Source organism: Carassius auratus, chromosome 4 (genome assembly GCF_003368295.1).
Source record: "Carassius auratus strain Wakin chromosome 4, ASM336829v1, whole genome shotgun sequence".
NCBI lineage: Eukaryota > Metazoa > Chordata > Actinopteri > Cypriniformes > Cyprinidae > Carassius > Carassius auratus.
Genome location: NC_039246.1, coordinates 20,809,037 through 20,832,234, shown reverse-complemented (window position 1 = coordinate 20,832,234; position 23,198 = coordinate 20,809,037). Strand labels below are relative to the sequence as shown.

The following is a 23,198-nucleotide window of genomic DNA, read 5'->3' as shown; positions in this document are numbered from 1 at the left end:
TAAATGGAGTCTAACAACTGCCTTAATTTGTATTTTAATTGTAGAAGAAACATCTGAGATGATCCGTACTTTAAAAGAAAATCTTTCTTTTTCTGTGAAATTGGAACATCTGAGAAAAAGCTTTTTTTCATCTTAGGAAGCATGTCTGCAGGCTTTTCTCCACATCTGTCCATGTTTGAAATGCCGTGGTTTGGCCAGTGATGCGGTCAGGAAAACTCTCACATCTACTGTTTATAGATGTTAACCTCAGAACTCACTTCCTGTTGAAGTGCACTGTGGGTTCCGCCTAGTTGTAAAATATGCTACACTCGATGCAAGTACAAAAGCAAAATCTCTGTATGCACCTGTTTGTTTTTAGATGGGCGATTGGTTGGTGGTGTTTCTGAAGTTAATGGCCAAAAAAATATCATTATTTTCTGAATTCTCTGGAGACTGATTAGGGTAATCTTCTGTGTTGTAACCTATTAGTTCAGTGCTGAGAAGAAAAAAAAAAAATTGGCAAGCAATTTTTAAATAGCTTTTTAAATGAATTAATCATGAAATAAAATATAATATAATTTGCCTGTTTTTAGTGCTATATAATAATTTTATATAATGTTATTACAATATTTATTTTAAATTATTATATTATATTATATTATATTATATTATATTATATTATATTATATTATATTATATTATATTATATTATATTATATTATATTATATAGTTTTTTTGTATAATTTCCTGATAGTTAAGCTGTGTGCTGCAGCATTTACAAATGGTTCATCTAAACAACCTTCTTCAGTATAAAGGAAGTCTAAGGATAGACCACAGTGTTACAAGCTAGTTTCATCTTATGTTATTCCCACTACACACACACACACAAACACACACACACACACATGCGCGCGTGTTTTGCTGCAAAGGTGTGTGCTAAACTGGTAGCTATCAGCAACAGGGAAACAGCCATCATTGCTGCAAAGGGAAACAGAGAGAAGAAAGAGGGAGATGGATAAAGAGAATGAAGCAGCTCACAGCATGTTAAAAGGAGCAGGCGGACCCTGAGCTAGCGTCTGAGAGTGCACACACACGCACTCAGTCTCTCCTGCTGTCCCTTGAAGCGAACCACATGCGCTCGCTCCAGCCGGTAATTAATAGACAGAGTGTGTGAAGAGTCTTCGCTCGCTGAAAGAGAAAGAGGGGGAGATGCCGTGAATGACGTGTATCACAATTTCACCCTAATCTGGTGCAGATCTTCTTCCCACGAGCCTCCGTGCTGCATTGAAGGAAAGAAGTGAGAGGAGAGAAAGAGAGGAGGAAGACAGGAGGAGCATGCACCTGGATGCTGGTTATTGGCTGCGGCGAGTGAGCGAGCGTGCGTGTGGGCAGGATGATATTTGAAGCTCCCTGGTGCAAGGGGCATCTTTGCGACTGAGCGTGTGTGCCTGCAGCCACCTGAGGCTCGCAGATCATGTGAGGAGGAACTAACTTCAACATAAGGAAGAGAAAGTGTAAAGAACGTGTGAAAATATGAAGCGAGGAGCCGAGTTTTCTGTATTCCAGGGCGGCAGCCCGCCTCGCAAGTCACCGCAGCCTCTCCTAGACAACTTAAACCTCCGCAAGCAACGTTCTCTCGGCAATCTCGTGCTGCTTAGTGATGGGGAGCAGAGGGTTTATGCCTTTGAGCTGGATGAACCTCCTTGCCCACCTTCGACATCCTCCGGGACGTCGTCTTCATCGCCCTCGCCCCTACATGGCCGAGGTAGTGCCCGTAGACATCCGGACAGCAGCGCCCGAGCTCGCTCACTCTCGCTGTCCCTCACCAAGGTGCTTTCCCAATCCGAACACTCCCTTATTCCTGTGCCCTGGGGTCGTAAGTCCAGCCGGATGGCTCCTGCCCATCAGCACCAGCGGCCCGAGATGGTGGAGAAAGCGGGCAGCTGTCGTAAATCGGATGAGGACCCCCAGGCAGGTCCGGCAGGCTCTGGAGGAGACTGGGAGCTTGAGAGTGCCAGGGAGGAGACAGCACAGCTGGATAAAGAGGTTATACTCACTATGTTGGGAGACCTGGAGCAGGTTTTGAACCCACAGTCACACCGTAAGTGCAATGCCGCATAGCGAATCACTAAAACACATCAGTAACATACTTTAAGAGACTTTGATTGTGCATTGCTGTTGTAATGGTCGGTTTTATATCTGAACTCTGGGTCGAGTGTGTGTGTAACTGCATTAGAAACGGGTCTGGGAGGTGTCTGGTTGAATTATGGTTCTCTGATTGTGCTATAGGAGAACATTTAGAAGCCAGATTCACCTGCCGGCTATTGAAGTGCTGCCATGCAGTCTGCTGCTCTGATCAATAGCTCTATTTACCCTCCCATCTGTGTGATCCATGCTTTTATTCCTAGTCCATCTTGTGTTAACCGTCAACCGAGGGGCTGTTTGTTCACAAGCCCAACACCTCATCTTACTGAAGTAATTCAGTTCCCTGTAGTTCAGCTTTTGAGTTGACTAAGGCAGTGCTTTAAATGCTATTTTTTTGTGGTAAATTTAACTTTTGGTAATGTTTAAATGAATAGTTCAAGAACAACAAAATAGCATTCTGTCTAAAAAGCACGTCCTTTGTGCATTTCTTCTTTCGTGAAACGCAAATGAAGATGTTTTGAAAGTCAGTAGGTTCTGATATTATTTGGACCCCAGCATTCTTCAAAATATTCTCAGAAAAGAGAAATACTATCGTGAAAGACATGAAGGTAATCTCTATAAAGTTAGAGGTTTGTTATAATATCTGTGCTTAAGAAACTCTGGAATGTAACTCATTATGCACAGTTATTTGTTATGGAGATGAATCATGCAGCTTTTTCAGAGAAAATGTGCTAGCCTATAACGCAACCTGACTAATGATTTTAGCAACCTATCCTCCAACCAATACGTTTGTATAGATTGTCTGTCCAAATCCCTGAAAAAACTACCTTTTGCTGCCCCTATCGGCAAAAGGTAGTTTTCATTTTAATGTTTTGTACTCTTTTATTTGCACTCTGATTTGCATTTCGTGTAGCTCAGTTAGTAGATTATTGCATTATACCTTGATATGTAATCATGCTATCATGGGTTTGATCCCAGGGAACGGACGTGCACGAAAATGTATATGCTCAATAAATCATAATTTAGCATGATTTCTGTGAGGGTTAGGTTTAGGGGTGGGGCTAGGTGTGGTCATTCGAACGAATAAGCCACCTAGTAAAATATGTACGAATTACTGTGATATCGGTGTAAAAGCCCACACATTCCATTTAAATAAACGTGCGTTTTGATTGGTAATGACGTTATACATCATTTCATGATGACAGACGCAATGCGATACTGTCATTATTTTTAATGACAGTATCGCCCACTAGAGGGCGCTTAACTTAATATACTTAACGTAAATATAGGTCGTAATAAGGTGCTTGCTCAAACGATCTGTATGGTTGTTTTTTTGTTGGAGGACTGGCTCAATTTTAGCCTTACAGATGACAAAAAGACAAAAAAAGTCATAGTGACCACAATATCACTACTGAATAACAAAAAGCAACCACTTGGAACACCTTTACGCCCACTCATAACTCATAACTGTATAGCAAGACCCTATCAATCAACCAGTACATCCTAGAATTATGCCACTCAAATTTGTACAATTTATTTTTCCCTCTAAAGTCAACTTTTAATATTAATCAAGGTTTCTTGGACCAAAAATATTTTTTGTGGTCATTTTTTACTTTTACATGAACATTTTCCATCCTCTCTCTGACACTGAGAATTAAGCAGGTTTTTTGCTACTGTACCTTTAACACTGTATGTAAATTGCTAAGCTCTTTGCTATGAGGGGGCACAAACCTGCTGTGTCACACATTTGCATCTCCATTTGAAATGAGTGATACAGTACAACACAGCTCTGAATTATGCAAAACACAAACCTCACAATGCATTCGATTCCGGTTTGAAGCTGTAGACTCTGAGGTTAGCTTTCACACTACCACAATGAGGTTAAATCAGTGCAAACTCTCAGTTACCATCTGATCAGACAGAACCAGCGGTGTGTCCTCACGTCCTCCTTTGCTGCTGACAGGCTCAAGTGGTGCTTGCAGAAATGTGTCTGCTCACCCAGAGGGCAACAAGTGCACATTATGCCACCCAGAGCCCTCTTGATCATCAAATATTGTCAGAAGAGTCGGAAGAAGCTGTTGTATGGGTTGTTCGTATCCAGCATTCACATGCAGTGAGAATAGCCATGCACCTGCTATGTGTGTGTGGGTTTGAAATGGCCCTGTAGCTCTTTATGTGAGATGCAGGGGAGTGAAATTACTTTATTTGCCTTACACAGTTTGGCTGAATGGTCCATTACAATCCCATAAAACAAAGCCTTCTGGGTAAAAGAGAGCATGATACATTCACAGTGACTCAATATGTGTTTGTTTGTGCCCAGGATCATGCCTTTCTGTGCTGTAGGGATCAGGATGGTCAACTCATTAAATGTGTTTTTTTTTTTTTTTTCATTAGGTTGACGTTTTTGCTTAAATATTGGATGCATTGTGTAATTTTATAGACATTCTCTTTACTTCACCACTACATTCAGTTCTCTATGTATAGTACCTATAAAAACAGACATCTTATACTGCTTTAGACCATTAACTTTGCTTTTTTAGATTGAAGTTTAGCAATTTAATTCTATTTTGATTATAATAATAACTATTGCAAATGTTTCTGAAAAAAGGAATATAAAACCACTTCAAGACCAGTTTTTTTGCTTTCATTTTAGCCTAGGATTGGTGGTTAGTCATGACACTCTTGCACTTGGTTGTGCTCTTCATCGATCTTCTACCCTCTCAGACGGATCTTCCACTCAGATGGCTTGAGTCAGGCTCACTTGCATGATTGCGTCTGTTTGTCAGTTTGTGTTCTAAAAAACAGACTGATTTGACTGTTTATCTGTGTGCAGGAGAGTGTCCGGTTCTTACAGCAGAAGCACAGATGTGCTAACACACAATATGGGGTGACGTTTACTTACACAAGAGAAAAATAAGCTTTGACCTTAAGGTGTTTGACAAGTGAGAAACGCTGTTGGAAATGGTTGTGGGCGTAAATCTTAATGCGATTCATCATGGTTCAACATGGGAATCACCTTTTATATATATTTATATATGAGGTCACATTTAAAATCAATTGTAAAATGAATGTGTGTTGGAAAAGTAGAGCAGTTCTGATGCTCTGTAATGCTCATTTTAAATGTTAACATACTGTCTCACAGTTTTACTGAAACAAAATCATACAAGCAACACACCTAAAATCAGTGAACAGCTATAATATTTCTTTTTTTTTTTTTTTTTTTTAGTTTTATAATTTTTTATATTCAGTTTTACATTATATGCAATTGGCATTGTTTTTTATAGTCAGGAGGTGTGCATTAGGGCCAGATTGGATCAAAGTAGCAGGTCTCTGATGGGATGTGGGAGCTCTGCAGACCTGCTGTTAGACCTCCTACTGCCATCATCAGCCTGTATGAGTGTCTCCACGAGTGTCTTTGTTCAATGAGTTTAATGCAGTGGAAAAGAAGCACTTAACAGAACCTCTGCAGATCCAGAGCCTGTGTTCCAGTGGTGTTGAACACACAAAGTGATGAACAACTCTTTCAAGCGAACAAAACATATTCAAATCAAGGTTCTTACCTTTGATGTCTTTTTCTGGCTTTGCAATTTATTATTAGTTAATTTACTTAGTTAATTTAAAATTATAGAGAATGTAAAAAACAATAGATATACATTTGTGGGAAAACAGCATTAGAAAAAACAGCATTTCTGGAATCTTCTTTGTATCTCAAAGTAGATTTTTCAGTGAATCAGTTGAGTGAATGAATCATTAGTCAATAACAATAATGCTGTAACCTGCAGAAAAGATTCACTAAATCAATCTTTAATGAGGGAACCGATCCAAATAACTTATACCACTGAGAGGAATCTACTTGTGTTCAGAAAACGAGTTTTAAAATCTGTGCAGTAAAAAGTCTGTTTAAATTTGGCAGATTTCTGCTTTATAGGCAAATCATGCTCCAGCCAAATTTTGAGCAGGGCTTAGGGGTTAAGAAGTGGTGTCATAGCACACAGATTACTCCATGCTTCGCGGAAAAGTGATGACCGTGAAATCTGTCCCTTTATCCCATCAGCTGCACAGCAAGCTGTAACTTCAGCATCTGAGTTGACATGCAGAAGTAGACAGCCTCCACTCCCTAACCGCTGGCCGCAGCATGTTTGACTGCTTCATATGACGTTCTGCCTTCCAGACTATTTACTAGCAAGCAACTTGGTGCCTGTAATAGGGTCAGTAACCAATGTTTTCTTCTTTCTATCCACCAGGGGAGGATCCAGAAACTAGACGAATGCGTACAGTGAAGAACATCGCCGACCTGAGACAGAATCTTGAAGAAACCATGTCTAATTTACGCGGGACGCAGATTAGCCACAGGTTAGTGTTTGGCAGAGGTGGGAAGTCACACATGGTCAAGTCCAAGCAAGTCTCAAGTCTTAATCATCAAGTCTCGAGTCAGGTCTCAAGTCACAGTTCAGATAAATCAAGCAAGTCAAGTCAAGCGTTCACCCTAAGCAAGTCAAGTCGAGTCCTGATAAGTTTCAAGTCAAGTAAAGTCAGTACTAAAATATATAGAGGTAAATTTTACTCAATACATATTTATTTTTGCACAGAAAATATGAACGTGTATACAATTATTATCAGAGATGTATAAAGTACTAGAGACCCATACTTGAGTAAAAGTACAAGTGCTCTATCAAAAAAGTGACTTGAGTAGAAGTTGAAGTGCTCTTTAAGCACCACACTTAGTAGAAGTACTAAAGTATTCAACATTTTTTGTACTTAAGTATTGCAAGTAGTCTATTTTAAAATTTACTACTCAAGTACTGAAAGTAAAAGTAGAAGTATTGTGTTATGTAGCTATTAAAGAAAGTAGTCAAAAGTTTGAACATATTGTTTTTACTATTTCAAATGATTAACCTAAAGGACAATCACAATTCCTTTGACTGTAACTTCTTGTAAACAAAAAAACGGTTACTAGGGTTAGTTAGCCCAATTTGTAAAATTATGTCATTAATAACTTACCCTCATGTTGTTTCAAACCCGTAAGACATCAGAGGGTCATTTAGAATTTTTTGAAGCATCGAAAATACATTTTGGTCCAAAAATAGCAAAAACTACGACTTTATTCAGCATTGTCTTCTCTTCCGTGTCTGTTATAAGACAGTTAAAAACAAAGCAGTTTGTGATATCCGGTTCGCGAACGAATCATTCGATGTAACCGGATCTTTTTGAAACAGTTCACCAAATCGAACTGAATCGTTTTAAATGGTTCGCGTGTCCAATACGCATTAATCCACAGATGAATTAAGCTGTTAACTTTTTTAATGTGTCTGACACTCCCTCTGAGTTAAAACAAACCAATATCCCGGAGTAATTCATTGACTCAAACAGTACACTGACTGAATTGATGTGAAGAGAGAACTGAAGATGAACACCGAGCCGAGCCAGATAATGACTCGTTCACGAGTAAAGAACCGTTTCTGTCAGACGTGTCCGATTCGTGAACCGAGGAGCTGATGATACTGCGCAAGTGTGATTTAGCGTGAAGCAGACCGACACACAGAGCGTCTGAACCAAAATGATTCTTTTAGTGATTGATTCTGAACTAATTCTGTGTTAAACCTGCCATCTACAGTTCTGGCAGTGGTTTGTAATGGAAAGATTCGTAACATTTTTATAATTGTAACGAGTAACGATGCAGCACATAAAAAAAATATCGGAGTAAAAGTATTAAACTCAGCGAAAATATGTACTGAAGTAAAAGTGGAAGTAGGAGAAAAAAATAATACTCTAGTAAAGTACAGATACCGCCTTTTAGTACTTGAGTACAGTAGTGAAGTAGTTCTACTTCGTTACTATACATGTCTATACATCATTATTATGTATCTTATTCATTATACATTTGCTATATATGAATCATATGCATATCTGTGCTAAATTAATATAAATTAATATTCGCAAGTCCTGACAATTGTGACTCAAGTCAGACTCGAGTCAAGTCATGTGACTCGAGTCCCCCACTTCTGGTGTTTGGCCATTGAGGCAATATAGTGCAATGAAAGATTTCCAGGCTAGTTAATGCTGGTTTAGCTCTAATTTAGCTAATGGACAGCAAAATGTAGATGGTGAAGCTGATGAACAAGCATGATCTTACTTGTAAAGCTTTTTGCAAAGTTGTCGCAGTGCGTTCTGGGATTGCCTTATCCACAAAGATATATATAGCAGTTGAGTAAGACATCATGAAAAGACAGTTCATTAGCTCCAAAACAGTGACAGCTGCACTACCCAAAAATTGGGTCTCTTTTGCCAATTTAATTTCTTTAAAGACAGAGCTCAGTTTGGCATTCATAAACAATGCAAACCCTTGCTGTGCCAACATCTTTGCTAACAAAGATGTTCACCAATCTCATTGTGAAATGAAAAATGTATTCATTTTTGTCGAGATAATCATTTATTAAAACACAAATTCCCAAACAGCCAATTACTGCAGAAAATACATAAGCGTAACCACATTTGTCCAGCCTATTTCAGCACCTCTCTCTTTATCTCACTCACAATGTGAATGTAATTTCACAGGAAAGTGGTTCAGAGGCAGCGCACTGACATGACAGATGGTGTTGGCCCTAACTCTCTCTCTTTCCCTCACTGGGAGCATCTTCTTTGGAAATCAATGCTTGGCCTTTTTTTTTTTTTTTCATAGCACATTGCTTCTCAAAGGAGCCAAAAAGGTGTTAGACACTTCCTCACACTCCCTTGCCAGTAAAGCTAACCGGTAAAGAGCCCATGAATCAAAAAACTCCAACCCTTGGAGTTCATAATGGTCAGATATATATTGTTGACACACGGCTGTCAGGCTATGCACGCAATGAACGAAAATAAGGAAAAGCTATTCTTCACTGTGACAAACTAAACCGAGTAATTCACTAGAATATGTTTCATAACATCTGACAGATGGAAAGAAGATAGTGATCCAGCCAGGACTCTTTTAATTGTACGGAAGAGCTCAATTTTTCACCTTTGTGACACTGTTTGGTCGTCAGGAAGTTAAAGAGTGGTTTCCTGAGACATTGGCCCATTATGTGGATTCCATCATACATACAGTGGAGTCTCGAAGGAGCTTTTCAAATTGACTTCCATTCATCTCCAAACCATATGGTATATATTCTGAAAGACTATGGAATGTAAGTGTTCTTTCAGAAGCTTCTGCGCACATCTATTCACCGCTGTGTTGGGAAGGCCGCAAAGCTCCATTGATCTGAGCCTGTGTTCACGTTTTGAAAATTCTGAGAGATTAAATATTATATTGATTGATCTTCAAGGTCAAGACAACCTCGAAAAAAAAAGAAAAAAGTGAAGTGCAGTGAGATACAGCCAAGTATGATGACCCATACTCGGAAATCTGTCTCTGCATTTAACCCATTCAACCCAAATCTCTAACCATTAGGCCACGACTTCCCAGCCTAAAGTCTTTAGCTTACAGTCAAGTCTCTCAAGAGATACAAATCTTAGTAAATTCTATTGCATGATTCATTTAAATACTCTACTCCCATGAATTTACAGATCGAAAAGGAACCTCTTGCAAATGCAAATTAAAAAAGGTGAGCCACAAAAATAGCTGTGCCCACACCTTATCAGAACTAATTTCCCACCGTGTGTCTTTAGTAAATCCGGATAGTAGTTTTTTTTACACCGCATGAGGGTTTGCTCTGGTGCAAGTTGATAGTAAATCTGCACCTTAGTCTTTTAAGTCCTACTCCTATGTCAGATGTACGTTTATTATCATATTTAGTCAACCATGTCCCATTGTTGTTTAGTCAAGTTTTAGTCGACTAAATGTCTGAGCATTTTTGTCAAATTTTTAGTCAATATAAACTTAGTGACATTTTTGTAATGCTGTATAATGGTTAAACATGATGCTTTTTTTAGATCATCATCGGTGCTACCGCAATGAAGAGTGCGTGGTTGGCAGATTACAAAAATTAAGCAAAACACCAGACAAAAAATGTATATTTTGAACAGAGAAGCTCTGTTTTGGGGATTTTAACTCTACACAAATGAAAGCCTGCGTAGTAGGGATGTACAGCAGTCCGCAATAATATTTAGTCTCCTTTCTTTGGAGAAAATAAAAAGAGATAAAAAAATATATATATATACAATCTACAATTTTCATAGTCATGAAAATAAAGAAAACTCTTTGAATGAGAAGGTATGTCCAAACTTTTGGTCTGTACTGTACATATATATATATTTTTTATAAGTTTTATTTTTATCACAGTTATCATCTAATGATCTTATTGTCATCTCATCATCGTCTCATTTTAGTTATGGGAAAAAAGCATTTTCGTCATATATATATATATATATATATATATATATATATATATATATATATATATATATATATATATTATAATGAAATGAACAATAGTTTAAGTTAAATATTGTTTTTTATTGTATTATTAATTACTAAATGTTTTAAATTTTGTTATTTTTTTCTTCATTTTTATTGCAAAATATATTATCTTCAGTAGTGTACTAGAAATAGAATATTTATTCTGTTGTACCCCATAACTTAAAAAACATAAAATATTTGTATATGCATCCAGATTTATGTGTATGAAATTGCTAACATTAACTAAACACTTATTTTACACAAAGCATTTACTCAAATTTCACAAAATATTTATGCATTATGAATTGACCAAAAAAAATAAATAAAAGTTTTTTGGAAACGCTTGTGTTAAATGACAACCATGCTTGATATCATCTCAAAATGTTGGCATATTTATCAATCTAGAGCTTGTTTCATGTCTCATTGTATGTAGTGTACATGAGAATCAAGATTCCAAAGCATCATACGCCATAACTGACTAATATGTAACTGATCAGCGCCTCCCTATCTAGTAGAATCCCATAGGATCCCATTCATCTAGGTTGTTGAAATGAAATAACCTCTAGCTCTTTTCCCACCGGTGGCTTCTGTAATTGTGTTCCCGTTTCATCTGGCCATTTGATTTCTGGCCGTCCGTTCAAGGGATAGCAGAGGAGGATGGCAGATTCAGAAAACTGCTGCAGTCTTACCCTTTCCCAATAGCACTAGCATGTTGCTAAGAGACGGGGGTTGTCGAGAAGACAAGACATCAGGAATATATATATAGTGGAACTGTCAGCTGTCATGAGGAGTGACATCAGAGAGGGAAATAAACGCTGGTGACTGGGCCAGAGGGGGATTCGGCTGATCAATAGATTAGACAGAGCAACCTGCCCAAATCTGCTGTATCCGGTGACGTTAACTAACTCCAGATTCATGATTTATGGTCTTAGCAAGCCATGAACCTCAGCTTATACACTTCTTGTTGACTTAGTTTTTTTGTTGACGAAAAGGAAAGTCATTGTTTCTTAGTTGGTCTGGGTTCTTTGTTCGACACTATTGGGAGTAGCACATAATACCATACTGCAGGGATGCTCACATTACACAGTTCCGGAGCCACTTTTAGAAAATGCTGGGTGACCAGATGGCTTTTTATTAAAATTTGCATTTATTTTCATATTTGCAGTTTTTATTTTAACTTTAATTTTAGTGATTTAATGTGCCTTGTGCCTTTTTATTGGTTTGTTTTAGAATTTTTTTTTAATATTTATTTTTTGTTTTAGTGTTTTTTTTTTACTTTATTTAACTTTTATTTTGTTTCTTTTAAGTAATTTCTTTCTTTAAAGACGTTGCTAGGAAAATTTCACAAATAACTACAAACAAACAGCTAGTAACACATTGAATTAAACATGAAATTTTGAAATATTTGAATGGCATGGCATTTTCTTTAAACATACTTCCGTAATCTTTATTCAAATCATTTCTACAGTGTACCCGGTCAAAGCACCGTTCTGTTTTTCGCTTGTATGTTTGTATATGCATGCTTCTCATTTTTATTTGTCTTGTCCACATACTGGCACTATTTTAATAAAAAACTTCAACTGAATAAACCAACTGTGTTGTGTTCAGACTGCAAAATTCAATGTTACTGCTCCAATGTCCTATCTATACAAAAACACTGGTCAGCCATGTATGTGACCATCACTGGCTTGTTATCCATCCTCCATTGCTGCTGAGTCACACGTCTCTGGTGTATTTCATAACAAGAGCATCCACACACAAACAGAACATGCTTTGATAGCCACACTTAGCGCTGGCGGCCACCCTTTCAAATATACCAAGCACAGCAGAATAACAATAAGCATGAAGCCGTTTCTGTAAATGAGAGCTTTGGATAGTTCAGTACAATTCACTGCTGTAGCTCACTTTTTCACAGTATTTGAAAGTGTCTCTCTTTCATAGGACCTTGTTAACCCGCGTGCATGCTACGCTAACCACTAATGAGACTCATTCTGAATTGACTTTGATGATGAGGATATTAATATACCGGCGTTGTAGTCATGACAACATCGCCTTGTGCTGATGACTTATTTGTTAAGTGACACTCATTTTTCACCCCCTGCTGTTGCCCCCTCATGCAAGTAACCCGACTCTCATATTATTGTGGATTTGTTGCTTGTAAAGATTGTTTAAACAGACTATTTCATGTTCATGAATAATGCTGAATATCTATGTCCATTCTAAGATTAAACAGCACCTCAAAATGTACCCTAGAAATGGAAAAATGTCCCTGTAATGTGATTGTCTCACCACTAGAGAGAGCTGTTGCAGGACAGTCTTCTTACATTATGGGTGTGTCAAGATGCATCTGCACTTGAGCATCTGTCCATATGCTGTTTTCTCACACGTTCCCGCATCAACGAGCTTGTGATGTGTGGAGACGCCTATGCACACGTCAGTTCACACATTGATAGTGACGCAATCAGAGACATGGACGGAGCACTTAACAAGGGTCAGGAGGTCAGACTAAAGTTGTGCCCGTGCTTACATGCTTGTTGATGGGCTGCTGCTTGTTGAAGTGGACTAGACACGATGAGAATAGCTTCCATTTTATGGAGAGCAGGAATCAAACACAGCCACATTGGCAATCTTTCTGCTTCAGTTGGGTCCTTCACACCACACTGAACACTCACAACCTACAGATAGAAGACCTGCTGCGGAGAGAGACTCGGTCTAATATAGACATATCAAGGATCTGATTTGGGCAGGATCTTATAAAGACTCTACTGTATGTATCAGTTAAAAAGCTTAGTTATTTTCATTTTGAATAAATTTTTTTAAAGTTTTACTTGATTTTATTATTTTGGGGTGCCATTTTTGCCTTTTTAATTGTGATAGGACAGTATTTAGACAGGAAGTGAAGTGGGAGGAGGGGGGGTGCGGTGGGGAAAGGAACTCGAACTCGGGACACCTGTCGCATGACGCTATATGTCAACACACTCCCCACAGGGCTATTGGCGCTGGCTAAATTTCATGTTAACTAAAATAAAATAACTCATAACTGTTTTATTTTATTTTGTTTTGTTGTAATTTTTGGACTGCCAAAATTCAGGTTAACTGCGCATTGTTAGTAAATCACCTGCAGAATTTGCCCCTCCCATCGGCACTTTTATGGAAAGTACTACCATTCAAAACTGAGCAAATTATTACTTTTACTTAGCACGAATGCGTCAAATTGATCAACATGGACAAAATATATGTATAATGTTGCAGATTATTTTATTTGGAGCTTTCTATTTATCAAAGAATACTGATAAAAATGGTAACACTTTCTACAAAAAATATTAAGCATATTAGAATAATTATAACACTAGCTTGTTCTTTATTTTCTTTCTATTCTATCTGTTTTCTTTGTATTTATTATATTATTTAAAAGCCCTTGCTATGTGTACTGTGTTTAAGCTAACTGAGACTTGTTACAGCACTTATATATCATTGCTCTTTTGTTGTTTTTGATTGCTTCCACTGACTTGCTTCCTCATTTGTAAGTCGCTTTGGATAAGAGCATCTGCTAAATGACTAAATGTAAATGTAACGTAGAATGATTTCTGAAGGATCATATGTGACTCTGAAGACTGGATGCTGACAATTCAGCTTTGCCATCACAATACATTTTAAAATATATTCAAATAGAAAACGGTTATTTGAAATCTTAATAATATTTCACAGTATTAGAGTTTTTACTGTATTTTTGCTCAGATAAATGCAACTTGGGAGACCATAAGATATAACATTTAAAAAATCTTACTGACCACAAACTTTTAGAAAGTGGCGATACAATTGTTTTGTAACGAATCAGCTCAGTTGTCAATCATATCTGAGTATTCAACAAATAAGTCTGAGTCAGTGCAAATAGTCAAGACACTATTTTCAACTCTAAACTTACAAACAGTGCTGCATTGCAGGGTACAGATTTGTCCTCAAATTGTCAAGCAGACTCCTCACCTTATCCCTTTAAATGCCAAGTCAGCTTCTTTCGGAAGCAGGATATTGATCTAATTACCCAAATCCGCCTGCAGTCCCAAAATTCTCTCCTCTAATCTCCTTCACTTCCTCTATTTTTTTTCTCTTTGTAGTACCCTTGAGACAACATTCGACACCACTGTAACTACAGAAGTCAACGGTCGCGGCCTCCCCGCCCTCTCGAGCCGCTCCTCCCCAATGTCTTGGCGTCTCGGCCAATCGTCGAGCCCCCGTCTTCAGGCCGGCGACGCTCCTAGCTACGCTCCGCCCAGATCCAGTGCCAGCACCACTGCTCGCTATGGTGACCCCTCCAGGTTATTATACACTGCCCCCCTGAGGAGAGCGGCCGCCTCAGGGGCTCGAGGGCCAGAGCCGGGAGAGAAGGGCGGGGTCTTGGAGGCGGGGCCAGAGGTGGATGTGACCGGATACGTGAGCGATGGTGACATACTCGCCAAGAATGTACACGCAGATGATATCAGCGGGTAAGAAACTATCAATGATGAGATTCTTATAGTTTCATCAGGTAGGGTCGAACTATCAATCACTTTTTCTGTTGGCGTATGCAATGTTCACAAAGGGAAGGCTGTTTGAAAAAATGATGATCGATTTATAACATTTACACACATTCCATCAGAGCAGAGAAGCAGTTGCAGCTGTCTCCCAACATCCTTATGTGGGTGAGAAACACCGTCATCTATCTCTGTTTGGAAGAATAGCTCAGGGTCACGTATACATCACTGTGCGATGCACTATTGCTTGTGCCCTTGCTGTCTCAATGCTGATGAATAGATGGAGAAAGAAAAATAACACTAGAAATGAAGTCTATAAAAGACTGACTCGCACAGGAACTGAAGTATTACTACTTGAACCTGAAGAAACTTGCGTGAAAGTGATGGATTTGCGAAATCCTAAAAACACAATAAAGCTCCTGCTGTCAAAGCTGCAGGCAGTACATCAGCCTAAAGCAGCAATTAGCTGAAGCATGAGGCTAATTATCAGAACATTAATGTTTTTGGTGTTCTCTCGTCTGTGACATGTTCATAACTCACTGACTCACACCTAAGAGCATTAACACAAAAATGATGCTCATATATACACACAAAGAAGTGTTAGGGATTGTTTTATTTTATGTTTTCAGTTTTTTTTTTTTTTTTTTTTGTTTTAGTAATTTTGTGTGTGTTTGCCATTTTTCTTTTTATTTCTGTTTTACTCCTTTTAGTCCAGTTTTGTCCATCTTATATTTATTTAAAAAATATTGTTTTTATAGTTGTTGTTTTTTGTCTGCATACACTTACAAGACATGCAAGAACCAATAGCATTTGCCCACACTGAAAAACATGGTCAAACTAAATTTGAGTAAATGATGAACAATTATTCATTTTCTGGGTGAACTGTTTGTATTCCCAAAAAGATATAACCTATATATAACCTCACTTTATTTAAACCCACTTACATAACCCACGAAGAATGCTCTCAGATAATAGTTCACTATTATTTTGTTGTTTAATTATAAGGTACCACACCGATGGGGGCCTTTACTCTCGGAATGTCGACCCCTACTCTCGAAATGTTGGACGCCCACCTGAGATGCCACCTGCTCAAGAGGTCGTTCAGAAAGGGGTCAAAGAGATGCAAGGGGAAGACAGGTAAGACCTCCTGTAATGGATCAAACAAATAGACTTCACCAATACATATACTTCATTGAAACAGCCAAGTGCTGACAGGTTGACAGTTAGGGTTAGGGTTAGGGTTAGAAGTTTTGACAAGATTTAAATGAATGTGTGACACTTTCCATAACCGTGGGATATTGGCAATTATTTTTTCATTACATTGCTGGTCTCATACACGGTGCCATTTGATAATTTTCTGATTTTTTTAATCCACGTGATTTATATGAATGTAACACCATTCCGTGATGCCTAACTCTTTCAAGACTTTAACAGAGTGCAAGTCAGGTGATGAATGAGATTGAGTGTTTGATGGACATTTCTGTGATCAATGATCTTTGTCTGTGCTGTTTGAGAGCAGAGATTAATGACTGGGATGTGACTGTCACTGATGAGGTCCAGACGGTATCACAGCGGCCTGTCAGTCTCATATCACCTGCATCTTGTCTGCTGTCAAACATCTTTTTAGTATCTGTATAGAAACAAATCTTTAAAAATCTAAAATGCAAAGCATATTTTGACAGGATTCAACTGTTGGTTAGTTTCACATAGCTGGTGCAGTCAGCATAACGCCTCTTCTACTTAAGAGCTTATTTGGACTGAAAATTGCTTGATTATATCAAGCAACCTTTTGGCCAAAATCAGTAAGTGACCGAACATCAGTGTTAACGTAAGACGTTTAGGTTCGTGCATATAAAATCGGATGTAATTCTGAGAACTAAATGAAATATAAGTGTGTTAAACAAAATGTTGTTTACTTTTTCCTAGTAGTCAAGCAAAGGATATTTTATTTATTTGGTTATTTGTTCATTCTACTGTAGGAATAAACAGTAGAATTGCTAATTGTAAACTATTTAGCCTGTTTTGTAATAATGATCATAACCATTGTTAATTTAGTATAATTGAGATACTATTGTAATATTTAGTTTTAGTTAACTGTAATAACCCTGATCATAACCACAACAACAACTACTAGTAGTAACAGTAGTATTACTATAAGTATTATAAAATGTTATATGATATGATCCGTGTACGTTTCATTGAAAGTGCATGATGCAATGATGAAGTTTGGAGCTTATGATTTTGACAGCTCTTGCCATTTCTGTGTACAGTTTGCGTTAGACAGTTCCGTCCATGGACTACCTGCTGCTTCGCTTGGAATTCTTGGCATTCAAACAGTTTCCATTCCCCAGCGGTGTCAAATGTTTTTCACAACCTAAAATCCAGTAAGCTGGCAGAGTCTCGAGCCTCAGGGAGGCATCGTATTTTGGTCTTGCCTCCAGTAACAGTCAGTCATTCTGTGGAGGAGGATCAGCTGTGCTGAAGGTCCCCAGACTAATGAACCCCACCTGTCCAGAGGGGATGTGACTGAGAAAAACTGTCAGCTCAGAGCCCCTGAGACTTTAGATCGGCACTTAGAAATCTCTCTCTCTCTTTCTCTCCAATCATGATAGCTTTCACTTTATTTTAGTAGCATCTCATTTATTTTACTGCTGTGAAGGATTACTGATTGTTTAGTAGTCAGTACCTGTGTGTTTTATGGTTAGTATTTCACCGACCCCTGACTCTCTGACCAATTACCAGCTCTAATAGGCAAGATAAACATGATCCCTGTGTGCTTGTTCTCTGTGCGCTGTGATGTTATGGGGTGGAGAGAGCAGAAGGTTCCAGAGGGACTCATTACAGTCGCTGCGTAATGTCGTTCCGAGTCCAAATCTTACTCTTCTCTGCAAAGCACTGATAATCTGCAGCAAAAGCCATCACTTTTTTTACTGCTGCAGTAATCTGAATAATACTGCAAATTAATAAAATCAAGACTAAGCCATGAGATAATATGCTGTTTTTAATATAAGTGGTGTTGCCAAGGATTATGGGTTAGTGATTTGATCATTATATTATATTATATTATATTATATTATATTATATTATATTATATTATATTATATTATATTATGTTATGTTATGTTATGTTATATTATATTATATTATATTATATTATATTATATTATATTATATTATATTATATTATATTATATTATATTATTTGGTGAATGGTTTTTTAAGGGTAAGGAATTTAAATATATACAATATTAATTAATTAAATAGACAAATTATGCTATATCTGTATTATATTGTATAAAATACGATATGATGTAATAATATTGTAATGTTGTTATAAATAAATAAGTATAGTTATATTGCATGATATTTTATATTTTAATTATACAATTATTATATAAAATCTCATTGATATTAGACAATTGTAAAGTTTATGGTATCAAAAGAAGAGTTTTCACCAAACGTGAACTTTTGTTCTTATTTTGCAACACTGACAACTTAAAAAAATAAAATAATATATATATATATATATATATATATATATATATATATATATATATATATATATATATATATGTGTGTGTGTGTGTGTGTGTGTGTGTGTGTGTGTGTGTGTGTGTATGTATGTATTTAAGCCCATTTTGATTGACCCTAAAGAGAAAACAGAAGCAAAAAAAAATGATGCGAGCCAGACTCAAAGTAGCATTGCCTACATGAGCATCCAGGCAAAGGCTGAAGTGTTGACATATGCGGCTGATGTTAGCAACTCATATCATCGCTCAACATGCTGGAGGCTCGCTAACTTTCATCCGTTTGAAATAAAAGAGCCAGTCAGTAGTGTGTTTGCATACTGGCAGTGTGTAGTAGTGTAACTGTGGCTGTCATATGCTTTGAGTGGCCATCTGTGTGTAGTACCTCAAAGAGTGTGACTGCTGAGATTTGGCCATTTAAACAAAGCTTACTCCCTCTCTCTCCTGCTGTGGCGTGTAGCTCGGTTTGAAACCCTCAGGCTGGGGAAAATGAGATTATTTCAATCTGCTGTTGCCCTTTTAAAACTCTGACTGCTGAATAAGCAGCGATGCAGCCCGGGCCAACAGCAACACGTCTCCCGTATAATGGCAATCATTTTGTCTCGTAGAAATCCGGCCTAACGTGCAAAAGTGGGCTGCTGCTAGTAAATCTCACCATAATCTCACAGTGTTGCCTTTAGTAATCCCGTAATATATTCATTAAAAAGACAAAAGACAGCGTTGACTTGCATGAAACAGGTCATTTGAAGGCTTTGCAGGCTGAATGGAATGGGAATTGAGTGTCTGTCTGACATCACTCATTGTGATGATGTCTGGAAATCAGTTACCATGAGATTAATCCAATGGTGGCTAAAAGACTTTATCTATAAATACTCCCATCATGCAACATAGATGAGGCATGGCTAGCGGCAGCTCTGAGGTTGAGACAGCAGGACCCGTGCGACAGCGAGCGGACATGAATAAGTAAAACCCTTCGCTTTCAGAATCAGAGAAAGAGGCTGGCTGCTTATGACAGCTTGCTCTGCATTTTTGTACTTGAAAGGAAAGCTTTGGGGATTGGGTTGTGTTATTCGCGAACAGGGAGTGAGAGCGAGCGAAGATATGAGAGTTTGTATGTGTTTGAAGGACTGATGTTAAACTGATCTGTGGTTTGGTTATTCTGTGGTAAACAGCGGGAGGATTTTGTAGGGATGTGATTTCGCAGTCATTTACAAAGATTCCTATTAGACAAATGTGGTTTTGTGACTGATTCCGTGTTTTTAATGCACAAGTCTGACGGGATGAATTATTATTCTAAACTGAAAATGATTCAAATTCCCGCACCTTCATTTATCACACTGAAATGGAGTCATGGAGTTTTTTCAGGTTATAGATGGTCACCGTACTATCTCATTTGGTGCAGGAAATCACTCGCTAATTGGGATTCATTTGCTCGCTTCATAAATTAATGACTATTCTTGCCCTGCTCCACTTCAGCTGCTCTTTTAACTCATTATTGATTCCTCACCATTAGATTTAAAGGTTAAAATATATGTGTCTGTGTGTGTGTGTGTGTCAAACAATTAATCTTACTAAAAAGTTTTTGTTTACATAATGTATGTGTGTGTGTGTGTGTGTGTGTGTGTATTTATATATACATAATAAATACACACAGTACACACACGTATATTATATAAACAAAATCGTTTATTTGGAAAGCGATTCATCGCGATTAATTGTCTGACAGGACTTATATATAGAGAGAGAGTTTGAGAGAGAGAGAGACTAAAAAAAAATACATATTTGAAAATTGTCAGTAATTCAAACAGGTTATAATTTTTAAACCATTATATATATATATATATATATATATATATATAGATTTTATTACACTTATATTGTGGTTCTTCTCCAAAATTAAATTTATTTTGCTATACTATATTTCCACCTTAAAATACACTTATTTTTTGTCAAAACATGATGGTGCATAATTTGCAGTTTATTAATAATCTAGATAAAGTGCATTGAAATTGCAAAAACAAGTTAAATTGCTTATTAAAAGTGGTTCTTGATAAGGTGGTTTAATGAAGACTATGTTTTCACCATTTGAAAACATATTTGAAGTCTCTTGTAACACTTTGCAATTTCCGTCCATGTTTCCCATGACTCCAGAAACTGAGACCCCCTGCCAGCCTCCTGGGTTGTGTTTCCTTCCATTTGCATTCAAGACCATCCATCAAAGTCCACCAAATCAACCAGAACCTGACTCTAGACAGTTTAAGGTCAACCCACATAGTTTCTTTCCTCAAAAGTAACAGTTTCATGTTACAATTTTCTCTTCTCTTGAGACTTTTCTACATAATTTTCAGTATACAGACTCTGTTGGTATATCAATGTAAATCTCATCAAACTCCCCCAGGGATGTTAATGTATGTCATAACTATCGGCATAGTTTTCTAGAATGAATGATACAAAAATCAAGCCATTCTTTCTCCGCTTGCATTGTCTGTGTTTTTGGGATTCCTGCTCAATTCTTCATGCAGACGGTGTGCATCTGTTTAAATAATAGATTTAATAGGAAACTCTGCTAGTGACAAACACTGCTCAAAGTCAGTAAGTAATAGAGCACTTGGATTGATCATTGCCCTGGGGATGTAAACAAACACTGTCCGCATAAACAAACAAGAGGTTTCATTAGTGCCCAGGCAGAAATGCATTACTACATTATGTAGTGGGTTTTTCAACTTTTTAAAGCAGAAGACCTCTAAATATAAAGTCTCACTTTCTACAGTATAAAGTCAGATATATATTTTGAGACTCATTTATACTGTGTAGTATATAAAGTTATAATTGTATGTTGTCATGGCACTTAATTCAGAATCAAATACTAAAATGTTATCTTGAATATATTATTTATTCACAGTAATATTAATATTGGAAAAAAATCAAAGCAACTTATTAATATATATATTTAAAAAAAAGTTTTTATTACATTTTATGTTAACTTATAGTTAACTTATAGTTAACTTATATTTTAGTTTTCTGTCTGTCTGTCTTTTTTTTTTTGGGGGGGGGGGGTATATAGACAGTATTGAGTTCATTCTCAGACAAAATTGATCTCATTATATTTATTTGATCAGAAACAAATGGGACAGAGCCAGATTGGGCACATGCACTGCTGTGGTAAAAACAGAATAATAAGGATTGGACATTTAGACAGATTTGTTTTAGCCCAATCACCACCGTCATGCTGTTTATCAGCTGTCCTTTCTACATGTTGTCATACAATTACTAATCAACAATGCAGTTTACTGCTTCTGTGATTGTGGGTTTGTCTGTTTGATAACTAGAGCTTCTACAGCCCTGAGTGGTGCCAGTCTATTGATTTACAGAAGCAGTGCGGTGTATCTGAAGCTCAGGTCTGAAGATTTAGTGTTTCGTGGTGGCTATTTGTCGATTTCCTTGGCAATGCAGAAATCAAGTAACACTTTTTCACTCAATCCAGTGGAGTGATGTCTGACTGTCCCTGATGTCATAAGAGACGTTGTCATGCTCTGCCTCCACAAGGTCATTTCTTTCAAACTGATTTGATTCAGCTGCTTCACTTTAAATGATGCATTTTGTTAAGGCCAGTATGCATTTATTTAATCAGGACCATTAAGAATTTATAAAGAGGAGATGGATATTTCCATTTCCCAAAGTTTTAGCGCATAAAGGTCATTGTGCATCATTTCCCTTGTGTTACCCAGCAAGCAAACTTCAAGTTTGACCCTGACTCTGACTTTGATTGGAGTCTGTCTCTTCTGGCAACGCCCCAGTTGGTTGAGGATGTCTGAAGCATTTCTCAGAGTGCATGATGGGCCCAGGGGAGGGGTGAGGTGTGGGGGGTGGGGTGGAGCTGTAAGAAGTGGCGAGATGTCGTTCTCTTCCCTTCAGCCTGTGTTTCGTAACCAAGCAGGTGGGTTGCATTCTTCCTCTATCTTCTTTCCCCTCCTTTTTTCCCTCTCCTTTGCTTTTCTTCTGTTGATTTCTCCTCCCCTGGAGCTACAGCATGACATGGGCAGCTTGCACACAGACAGACAGCATCAATCGCAGGGCGGTGAGTTAGTGTTCACCCTTTCGCCTCACTCAGTACTGGTCACTGGTTTTGAGACATACTTTGGTACGTCGGTGAGTCTAACAGGCCTGTCTTCATTTGGTTTAATGTACAGCTAAAGCTCTAGATATTAACATCAGGTTAGTACAAAATACTGTGTTTTCATGTTTTGATGAATGTTAAGAAGATTTACTCAGTTAAATTGGATTATTCTTTATGTTGTACATTTGAAAAAGCTGTCAGTGTGCGGTTTTATCAGCTTCAACATTCAAAGACTGCTAAATGCTGTACATTTTCCCATTGGGGATCATTGGATAGCAGACATAGTTTATGTAAATGAGTTTTTTTTTTTATTAATTAAAGTTGCATCATGAGGAAAATAAAAAAATATTTAATATGGCATCATGCCCTTAAGATCTTTTATTGTAATCTTTGAATTCTTGTATTTCTTGTTTGAGGATTTAAGTAGATTTATATATGAGGAAATGACTGGCTGATGGATCTGTGCACTTAAAAGACAGAATTAGTTATTATATATATATATATATATATATATATATATATATATATATATATATATATATATATA

The 23,198-nt window shown here is 37.4% G+C and overlaps 1 protein-coding gene across 15 annotated transcripts in view; it reads left to right on the top strand.

Moving 5' to 3' along the window:
• LOC113062168 (neuron navigator 3) overlaps nucleotides 1-23,198 on the top strand; it is a 164,017-nt gene that overhangs the window by 106,328 nt on the left and 34,491 nt on the right. For 14 of the 15 annotated variants that reach the window (XM_026231901.1, XM_026231844.1, XM_026231820.1 and 11 more), the window contains 3 exons: nucleotides 6,370-6,478; nucleotides 14,612-14,980; nucleotides 16,013-16,144. In XM_026231901.1, the coding sequence (XP_026087686.1) occupies nucleotides 6,370-6,478; nucleotides 14,612-14,980; nucleotides 16,013-16,144 (610 nt within the window). Of the gene's footprint in view, nucleotides 1-922; nucleotides 2,082-6,369; nucleotides 6,479-14,611; nucleotides 14,981-16,012; nucleotides 16,145-23,198 lie in introns of those variants that run through there. The other variant, XM_026231928.1, reaches the window with a different exon arrangement.